At 40.5% G+C, this 10,843-nt stretch overlaps 1 protein-coding gene across 1 annotated transcript in view; it reads right to left on the bottom strand.

Moving 5' to 3' along the window:
- Positions 1-294: 294 nt before the first annotated feature.
- The window catches only part of LOC117508168 (SPRY domain-containing SOCS box protein 4-like), a 47,815-nt gene continuing 37,266 nt past the window's right edge, over positions 295-10,843 (bottom strand). The window contains exon 2 of the mRNA XM_034167837.1: positions 295-955. Coding sequence (XP_034023728.1) covers positions 828-955 — 128 coding nt within the window. The 3' untranslated portion in view covers positions 295-827. The remainder of the gene's footprint in view (positions 956-10,843) is intronic.

Genomic DNA, 10,843 nt, shown 5'->3' with positions numbered 1-10,843 from the left:
TCATGCATCTCAACTGCACCGTAAAGACACATCAGTATATGATCTTTATCAATGTGCGCATTAAATCCCATTCTGCTGAGTTAATCCCCACCACCCCGGTAAATAATGCATTCCCGTGGCTATGAGATTACGTCATGCAGTTTTGACTAAGCAGCCACAAACATGAATAAATATTCATATCATAACTGTGTGAGATATTGTACATTTTGTGTTGAAAGTAAGTCCCTTCAGCTGCTCTTGTTTTTACTTTGGGTCGCCACAGTAAGGATCTGCATGTGAGGATCTGCATGTTGATTTGGCACAAGTTTTACAATGGATGTCCTTCCTGACGCAACTCCACATTACATAGAGAGATGTGGCAGCGGTGGGGTTTGAACCAGGAACCTTCCCCACTGAAACTAAGCACACAAACCACTTGCAAGTGTGTTAAAATTGTAATGATTACAGCAAAGGAGAGCTCCACAGAGACTCCAGAGGAACAAAATTGAGCAGGGTAGACTGTTGCTCAAACTGTACGGTGTTTAAGGCCTCACCAGCACTGATGACACATTTGGAATACATAGATGTATTTGGAATATGTTATAATGTATTATTACCTTAATTCTGAAACCGAACATCTGTTCAAGGTGGAAAAAGGCAGAGGAAACAATATGCTGAACAACAAAACAAAAATCTACTAAATGATGAAAACCAAATCCCTGGCAGCACCTTCTTCAACATCTGTGGTCAGTGTCATGGTCATCAACAGATGTCTGCTGGTTCAGTTGTTTTGGAAACTTGTTACCACAGTGACAAACATGCCTCCTGCTGTCGCAGCATGCTCACCGTCACTGGTACTGGAGGTAGTTCTTCAGAGTCTGTGGCAGGGGAAGTGTGTTGATGTGATGGATGCGTTCTTTACCCAACGCCAGCCGAGCTACACGCCGGCACAAATCCATGAGGGGGAGGGGCTCCGCTGTAAACAACAAAAAAGATAATTAACACAGAACCAATGCTGACAACTTTGCATCCACGATAACAGTTCAGATAACTGTAAAGGTGATTTATTGTATTTTATGGCACAAATTCCACCTGTTAAAAATGCCTCTTGAAGAAGGAAATGTAATGTAATAATAATGTAAAAATGTAATAAAAAGTACAGTACAAGAATGTACAAAGAAAAAAATTAAAGAACTGATATACAGAAAAAAATCTTATCCTTGTCATTTATTATTTTATTGTTAGTTTATTTTATGTAGCAATTTGGATTCCTTGGAAAATTCTATATAAATAGTCATATTAACAACAATTGTTGATTGATTTTTTTTTTCAGTGTACAAGTCATAGGACCTTCACAACTAGTAAAGGGGGGGGGGGGGCACCCTGACTTCTACTCAGGAAAATACAATACACTTGAAGACATAAAAAAAAAAAAATTAAATCTGATACTTGTCATGGCTTTTATGCACCTGTTTAAAATAAAAACTCCACAGTCTGAATTATTCCAGCTGCTTGAAGTGTGATGTATGAACTTAGACAAGCAGGTCATCCACAAATTACTGTTTTGCAGCAGCAGCACCCATGAGACAAAAAGGCAAATAATGTTTCCATTTTCACTACTGCCAAAGTTATTTTGTGACTGACAAAACTAACTTGCAGTTAAAATATCCAGTTCACCAATATTGCTTGTAGTCTCTTGCAAAAGAAGCAGTGCCAAAGCAAAGCATTATTAACCGAAACATCCTGCATCGTGGAATAAAGTTATCCTCATGAAAGTGCAACTTTAATCTTTTCATTCCTGCTTAATGTAAAGTGACTGATGCGAGCGACTGAGATGTCATCTCTCAGACAGAATTAGTCATCTGCAGATTTGTCTTTCAGTTTTATAGCAAATAACACAAAGGTGCCAAGACACACCCAAAACCCAGACTCCTGTAGTCTGGATGTCTCTCAGTCTTACAGTTTGAACTAAGCCTTCCATCTAGATCCTACTTGTAGAAATTTCCAGTCAGACTGTATGATGAGTAACGTTTGTGCAACTACTTGCAATTCTCAACATCGTGTTGAATTCCTTTGCAGTTATCTATGAAGTGACCTTTGGAACAGCAGACAAGAGAAATAATGAAATCCAGTTAGAAAAGAGTTGGCATGGTGTAAAGAATAAAGAGTGTAAATGGTTTGGCTGCCACATTAATCAAAAGCACTACTGGATGTGTGACTGTTTTAAAGCCCAACAACTGAAGCAACAAGGCAGGCGGAGGAGAAAACAGACTGACAGTAACATGAAAAAGGGAGAAACACTCACAAAAAGGAGAAGAGTCAAACCAGAGTATATTTGTTGAGACTTTTGTCCTCCACATGAATTCAAGTAAGAATGGGGTCGGCTGAACATTCTTGCTTCAGTGGGTCCTGTTGTTTGCTCCCGGTGTACACGTATGTGGAAGGACTTCAGATATGCACACCTGCTGCTACGACCACATCCCTCCTCAACAAAGCGCCTCTCAAACTTTTTGTTGTAAACGAGAAGACTTGAGGCTCCCGGTGTATGTAGGACTTCTGAAGTACGATGGAACCTAAAGAGGGGCGTACATCATGTTGGCCCCCACAGCATAGCCACTGAAGAAATGCAGTTGCCATGGAAACCAGCTTTCAGAAATGACGTATGTGCGAGGCACGTGTGTGCATTTAAAACCAGGCAGCATTTCAGCCGTGTTGCTGCATAATCTGTCCCCATCATTTCTGTTTCATGGAAGTCCCTTCAGCAGCTCCCTTGTTTCGCACTCGGGGTCGCCACAGCAAATCCAAGGTGTATCTGCATGTTGAATTGGCACAAGTTTTACACCGGATGCCCTTCCTGATGCAACTCCATATTGCATGGAGAAATGCTGCAGGGGTGAGGTTCGAACCGGGAACCTTTCGCACTGAAACCAAGTGCACTAACCACCACCCCTTTCTGTTTCATAATGACTTTTATTCCACAGTCTTGGATCTTTTGTGGCTGCATCCAGTTTGGCTGTTCATGTGTACACTTGCCAAACACGTAACCACCTCAGCAGCTACAGGCGTCCCACCAAAAGTGCTTCTCTCAATAAAAACTAACCTCAACAGCATGACAAAATAAAAATATGCACGTCAAAACAATGAAACCCCTCCCTGGATTGCCACCTTATCACGATGGAGGGTTTGTGTGCTCCAGTTTTCTTGAGAGTTAATTCTCCTGGTCGGGCCATCCTTGGAAAATACAAATAAATGGCAATTCAACAGACTCTACATGATTGACACAATAAAGGACAGAGTCACCTTGGCCAGATTGGGGGAAACTGGGGCTTCTTCCTAGAGCCAGGTTGGGGGGGGGGGGGGGGGGGTTGAGCCTACAGGGGAGCACATGGTGGTTGTGTCTACATTTGTGGGGCTAATAAACAACATTGTGTCACCTCCATGTGGGCTCAACTCTTGCCAGGACAGTGTAAAGGGTGTGGTGCACTGTTTTACGGGCAGTGGACAGGAGCAAATGCCCACACGGACTGGCACTCTTATGATACCTGACTCTTTGAACATCACCTCTTTGCTGGGGAAAGAGCCTGAGATTGTGCAGAAGGTTGAGCAATAACTAGAAATATTTGGGCTCCATGCACAGCATGGACTCTGGAACCAAGCACCTAGAGAAAGGCTGGACTCTTTCTCTGGAGTGTCCAGGGTGAGAGGAACCGGGCAAGATGGCAAGATGTAGGGATACTCACAAGTCCCTGCCTGAATGCCATTATTTTGGAGTTTTCCCTGGTGATCTAGAGGGCTGCCTCAATGTGACTTCATGTTAAAGAAAGGAATCAGACTGTTTGTGTATGTGCACTAAACAGCAGTTCAGAATATCCAGCCTTCTTGGAGACTCTTCGTGGGGTCCTGGAAAGGGTTGCTGCTGGAGACTCCTGAGTTCTACTGGGGAAATTCATGCTTATGTGAGCTATGATTAAGTCAGATTGGGGACGTTGCTCCCAATCACTCCCCTCCAAGTTTCAGAGTGCTGTATTGTTGCTGGACTTGACACACTTGGCACCAAAGCAACCAAGGTCAAAGGTCGATGATTGAGTTTGTAATTGGGTCAGACTTGCACACTCTGGTGAAGAAGGGGTAGAGTTGTCAACTGATCACCACCTGGTGATGAGTTGGGTCACATGGCAGGGTAAGACAGATACTGAAGTCCTAAATGCATTGTAAGGGTTTTCTGTGAACATTTGTTGGAAGATCACTGAATAGGTCTTGGACATCATTCACATCAGTCTTAATACAAACAGTATGGTACTGTATGATCAATCTGTAAAGAAGAGGCAGTTCTCAAAAACAGAGTGACCATTTCAAGAAGGAGAAGAGTAAAGAAACTTGCCAAGACACCCAGACAACAAATTGTGCATCATGCAACTTTTAACTGTTACATCACCAGTTATACAGCTTTGTGGTGGAGTGGCACCAAAAAAGATTTTATTAAAAAAAAAAAAAAAAAAAATTCTGCATGTTAGAAGGCAAGTGAGAGATGTAACCCTCCATTTGATCAGTTTTGTTGTATGATGTCCTTCTCTGCCTCACTCCAATATGAAGATGTGACAGCTGATTAAACAGTCATTGTGGCAGACTGAACAGATGATGAACTCTACATCAAGAACCTGTTTCTCTCAAGCACGGTGAGATATCAGCAGCATTGATACAACACCCTTTTATCAAAGAGTGAGAGGCTATTCACTTCTTGATGTGATTGTGAAAAGGTGCATCTATCTACGTATCTCTCTCTCTCTCACACACACAGACACAGACACAGACACACACACACACACACACACACACACACACACACACACACACACACACACACACACACACACACCACACACACACACACACACACACAACACACACACAAATTCCAACACTTAGTTCCAGTACTTTGAACACTTAAGGGAAGGTGATGGTGTAGTGGTTAAGGCATTGGGCTCGAGACCATAAGATCCTTGGTTCAAATCCCAGCCTGACTGGAAAAATCACTAACGCCCCTTGGGCAAGGTCTTTAATCCCTTAAGGCGGGCTTACACTGTGTGAGTTTTGGCCCTTTTTCAGCCGATTTTTCATTCTTGCGAGAATTTTTGGATCACGCCGAGGTTCAGCTTAATCATGCGTCCTGCATTGTGCAGTCTACATGGAGTAACGAGCTGTGTTTAACATCTCATGACCACCTGAACATATATGCGCGCGCGCGCACACACACACACACACACACACACACACACACACACACACACACACACACACACACACACACACACACACACACACACACAACAGGATTTACGACAGATAAGGGAGTAAGTTGCTACACGTTGCACAGCTGTATGACTCCGTATGAAACAGAGTTTATTTATACAACAGTGTAAGTAGCAACACCTGTTATGAATGTTTATGTTTTCTTTTTTTACCGTCCTCTCATGAATCATGTTGCTGTCTGCTGGGTGTGCGCGCGTGCATATACGTTCCATCTCCCCCACCTGATTTCACTCACTGTGCGCACTGATAGGCATGAAATAATAAATTTTTTTAAAGAAAAAAAAAAGCTTCCGACGTGTGGTTTTTGAATGTACAATGTGAGCAGTCAGATCGCATCAGAGCATCGGGCCGTACAGTGTGAGAACATGAATCGTGTGCTCTGAACTTTTAACCCCTGCGGTTTTGTCGCACAGTTTGAGCTGGAACCAAGTACGACGACTGAAAATATCGTACAGTGTCTGCCCAGCCTTAGTTGCTCCCGATGTGTAGTGAGTGCCTTGTAAGGCAGCACCCTCACAATGGGGTGAATGTGAGGCATTATTTATAAAGCGCTTTGAGCGTCTGATGCAGATGGAAAAGCGCTATATATATGCAGTCCATTTAATTAGCTTAAGTTACAACACACAATTCAATACAAAATTATTCTTGTCTGGAAAACAATTGTTTGCTTTTGAGTTTGACTGTTCAAATACTTTGGCACAGTCCTCTTATGAACGCACCAAATATGATGACAAAAATCTACTGAGGGCACTTTGAGCTGTACTAGTCACTTTACAGGGCCTTTTCCACTACACAAAACTAGCACTACTTGGCTCAACTCTACTTCGTTTGGTTCTAGGTGCGTCTTTTTCTATTACAAATAGAACCTCCTCAACGTGGGCGGGGTCACCAGAGCAAACTGCTGTGACATTGATTTATACGAGACACAAACATAAACAATGGCGCACTCCGTGTGTTTGCTGCTCTGTGAGTTTTTAACAGAAAGTTGCAGGCGGCGAGACAAAACATGCTTGAAAAGTACAGAAGACTTTGGGAAGTCACACAAGAATTTGAAGCCGAAGAGGATACAAGCAGCTGAGACACGATGTATGACAGTAAGCTAATCGTTAGCTTCCTAGGTAGCTCGTAAAAAGTCCAGCCTACAATGTTGGAATAACTGCAGGCTGTCGCTATTAAGTATTAAAATTCAAAATAAAGCGTTAATTTAGACTAATTATTGACAGCACCTATAATGCCTTCAGCCACACTTTGCTCCATTTTGTTTTCAGGTCAGTGACTTGGTCTGTAAATAAAGACTTGTTTCTGAGAGCAATAACTGAGTTAGATGTAAATACGTTTTATACCCAAGTAACTTGCTTTAGTAACTTATTGTTAAATCTGAAATGTGCCTTTACTGACGCTCAAGCACAAAATGATGGTTCTGTTTTAATGACCGTGAATTAATGTCATCACTGAACTCGAACAGGCTTTAAATCTATTAAAAACGTTTGATTCATGTTTTTCACCCAGATTTTAACCCTAATGGAAAAGCAAAAACAAGTAGAGTTGAGCCAAGTAGTGCTAGTTCTGTGTTGTGGAAAAGGGCCTTATGTGAATATGTTCCAGAGGATCTGAAAGCTGAGTCAGTGTTAAGCTGTTCTTAAAGTGAAAACTATTTTCTCTGGTATATGCCAAATGGGCTGTTATGAAAGATTTCACCAATTTATTCCTACTTCACTCGTGCCTGTGCACAAACACCTCCTGCAGGCAGAAAGCTTTTTTGATAACTGTATTTGAACAGAGGCTTTCTTTCCACAGAGATTTTTGGTGGATTTTCAAAAACCTGAAGCAAAACCTGCAGAAGATACTTATGCATTAACATCAATTAAGAGTTAAATTATGCAAACACATTTTTCTGAATTAAATTTAGTCATCTACTGAGAAATATATATCTGGAAGGGCAAAAGGAGGGAGATTAGAAATTCTGAATATGAATCCTAGATGAGGAAATTGCCACATGTCGTACATTCATGAAAAGCAAAAATAAATAAATAAATATATATATATATATATATATATATATATATATATATACATACGAGGTCTGTATATATATATATATATGTATATATATATATATGTATATATATACATACGAGGTCTGTATATATATATATATATATATATATATATATATATATATATATATATATATATATATATATATATACACATATATATATATATATATATATATATATATATATATATATATATATATATATATATATATACATACGAGGTCTGTGATGAAAAAAGCGGTCCTTTTTATTTTTTTCACAAAATAAATGGATTTGATTCATATGTTTTTACGTCAGACATGCTTGAACCCTCGTGCGCATGCGTGAGTTTTTTCACGCGTCGGTGACGTCATTCACCTGTGGGCAGGCCTTGAGTGAGGAGTGCTCCACCCCGCCCGTCGGAATCTCTTTGTCTGAATAGCCGCTGCGGACGGCACGCGTTGCTTTATCAACATTTTTTCTGGACCTGTGAGGGATATCCGAGTGGACACTATTGGAGAAATTAAGCTGGTTTTCGGTGAAAAGTTTAACGGCTGATGAGAGATTATGGGGTGTTTCCGTTGCTGTAAGGACTACCCACGGAGCGGGACGTCGCGCAGTGTTTCCAGGCGCCGTCGTCGGCCTGTTTCGACCTGAAAACATCCTAATTTAAGGCTTAATTCACCCAGGACGTCGTGAGAGAACAGAGAAGACTCAGAAGAGGCCGGCATGAGGACTTTATGCGGACATTCCACTGTTTAAGGACATTTTGTAATGAAAGACGTGCGTGCAAATTCATCGAGTCGTTTCCGTGACGACTCGGTGAATCTGTGTGCGCCGCGACAGGAAAAACACCACCGTGTTGAAAACCATTTGTAAAATTCAGGCGGCTTTTGATGGGTTTCAACAAGTGAGTAACTGAGAAATTGTTTAACAGCTTGGGCATGTTCCAACTTGCCCGTTAAGGTTTCCAACACGGAGGTGTTTTTCCTGTCGCGACCCCCCGCGGTCGGGTCCAGCCCGACATGCGACTCTGCCCGCACGTTCTTTCATTACAAAATGTCCGTTAACAATGGAATGTCCGAATAATATCCTCATGCCGACTTCTTCTGCAAGTTCTCTGTTCTCTGACGACTTCCTGGATCAACAGAGCCTGAAATGTGGAAGTTTTCAACTTGAAACGGCGAGACGCTGCCGCCTCAAAGCGCAGATCGCCGTCAGGTGCCGTGGGCCATTCTTAAAGCGACACTACCAGACCAAAATCTCTCATCAACCGTTAAAATTTTTACCGAAAAGCAGCTGAATTTATCGAATGGTGTCCACTCAGTTGTGCCTTACAGTTTAGAAAAAATTTTGATCAAACAAAGCAGCAGTATCTGAGCCATTCCTAAACAATGAAAAAATCGACGAGAGGGTGGGCCACTCCTCACTCAAAGACTGCCCACAGGCGAATGACGTAACCGACAGGCGTGCAGATAAATTCGAATATTATCTCTGGCACATTTACAACTACTAGTAAAACAAATTTAATAGCTTCTAATAATATTAAAAATAACAACAGACCCAACCAATAAGACCATACTTTTTTCTTTCAACAGTCTGTCCCTGCTGGAAGCTCTACAGCGCTCCGAGCACAGACAGAGGAACCCCAAGACCCAAACAATGAGACCACACTTTTTTCTTTCAACATTCGGCCCCTGCTGGAAGCTCTTGTTTATTATAGCCCTCCCAGTACAGAGGCACTCTGAGAGCATCCGTAAAACCAGCCCTGTATCAATTATAAAGGTCCGGTCATGCGGAGGTCTTGAAAAATAAAGTCATATTGACTTATGGTTTTGATTTATAAATAACATTAATACCGATAGAATAACTCCATTAATGTCAATTCTGTCATTTGTACAAAGTTAAAATATACACTGAAAAAAGTGAAACAGTACACTTCATTCAAAGTACTTATTTACATTGGTCTTATGGAAAATTGTGGTTTCCAGTTTAAATCTGCTGGAATCACTTTACAAAATCATAAACATACATTGTGAGAAACTAAAAAAAATTAGCTGTAACAAATTACAATTTTTTTAAGTTGATCCAAAGTAGCATTTTTTTCAGTGTAACATATATCTTTTAATGTTGAATAATGCACTAATTCTGGGGTTTTGTAACAAAGAGACAGATCGCAAAGGATTCTGGGTAAAGGTGCCTGCTAAACACTGATTGGTTCAGTCATTCATTATGTAAACCAACACGTTAATGTGATGTCTGTTGTGTGTTGGTGTTTAAATGTGCTTTTGTAAAATATTCAATTTTTTATTTGTAAAAACAGGCATTTTTACAGAGCTCTGGAAGTGTCATGTCAAATTTTTTGCATTCTTTTTTTTCATTTTTTTGTATATTCTCTCTTTACAACATTCATTTGATGTTGTAAAACATACTTTACACTGTGCGAGATGATTCCTCATGCAGGAATTTTTTGGACCAAGTTTCAGGTTAATCGTGCGTCCTGCATCGTGTAGTGTTCATGGAGTATCAAGTTGCGGTCAACATCTGACGACCACCTCCTGATCGCTGATCGTATGGTCGAATGAGAATCAAACCTGTTTGATATATTATTGTGGTCGGCCGTCGTGAGGTTATCCTGCTGCTGAAAGCTACAAGCAGCATCCAACCGTTCGCACTGTACCTGCGCAAACACTGCAGAGCTGTCTTGTAATAATGTTATTATTATTATTATGCAGTTGTTTTGTTTTTAAACTTCATTTGTAAAAAAAAGCCATTTGCAATGCAAAAATTTGATTTGACAATCATCTTTCTTTAATATTTATTTCATTCATTTAAAAGAAAAAAACCCCCAGAAAAAACAGAAATAAAGCATCACAATCACCAGAATGAAAAGGAGCAGAGAGAAGAACAAGTCTTACATCTGACATAACCGGGGTCAAAATAAATAGAACACTGCCATGAACACTACTCATGCCAGTAGCTGCTAGATGGCAGTAGAGGCTTTCAAAACAAATTCTAGATAATCCTGTCTGTTCACATTTAAAATGCGTGGAATTTAACAAACACAACTAAAAAAATCAACATCTATAACGCAGAGAATATATACAAGAGAGTTTTAGGCACTAGAGTTAATGCTGTTGTCCTTGGAGCCTGAACAGAGTGTCTGAAATGCATTTATCCTGTCGTGATGTACTGAGATTACATCATCCTACCCATAATGCACTGCGGGGCAGAGCATGTGCTCACAAAACCTTAAAAATTAACACATTACTTTAAAACTAAAACATATATCTGATAATTTTACTTTATACAACTTCAGACATGACAGTAATTTTAAATAACTTGTCCAAAATTAGTTTGGTTAAAATTTGAACCATAAGTTAAAGATGTATGCCTCTGGATGACTTGGGTCATATTACCAGCATATCAGTATGGTGTTAAAGGAAATGATTTTTTTTCTTTTTGGGGCTGTTTTTCCTTTGTCTGCAGAGGATTGAGATGCTTTTTATACAAGC

Source organism: Thalassophryne amazonica, chromosome 4 (assembly GCF_902500255.1).
Source record: "Thalassophryne amazonica chromosome 4, fThaAma1.1, whole genome shotgun sequence".
Classification (NCBI taxonomy): domain Eukaryota; kingdom Metazoa; phylum Chordata; class Actinopteri; order Batrachoidiformes; family Batrachoididae; genus Thalassophryne; species Thalassophryne amazonica.
Note: the sequence above shows the minus strand (reverse complement) of the source record. Positions and strands in the feature narration are given on the sequence as shown.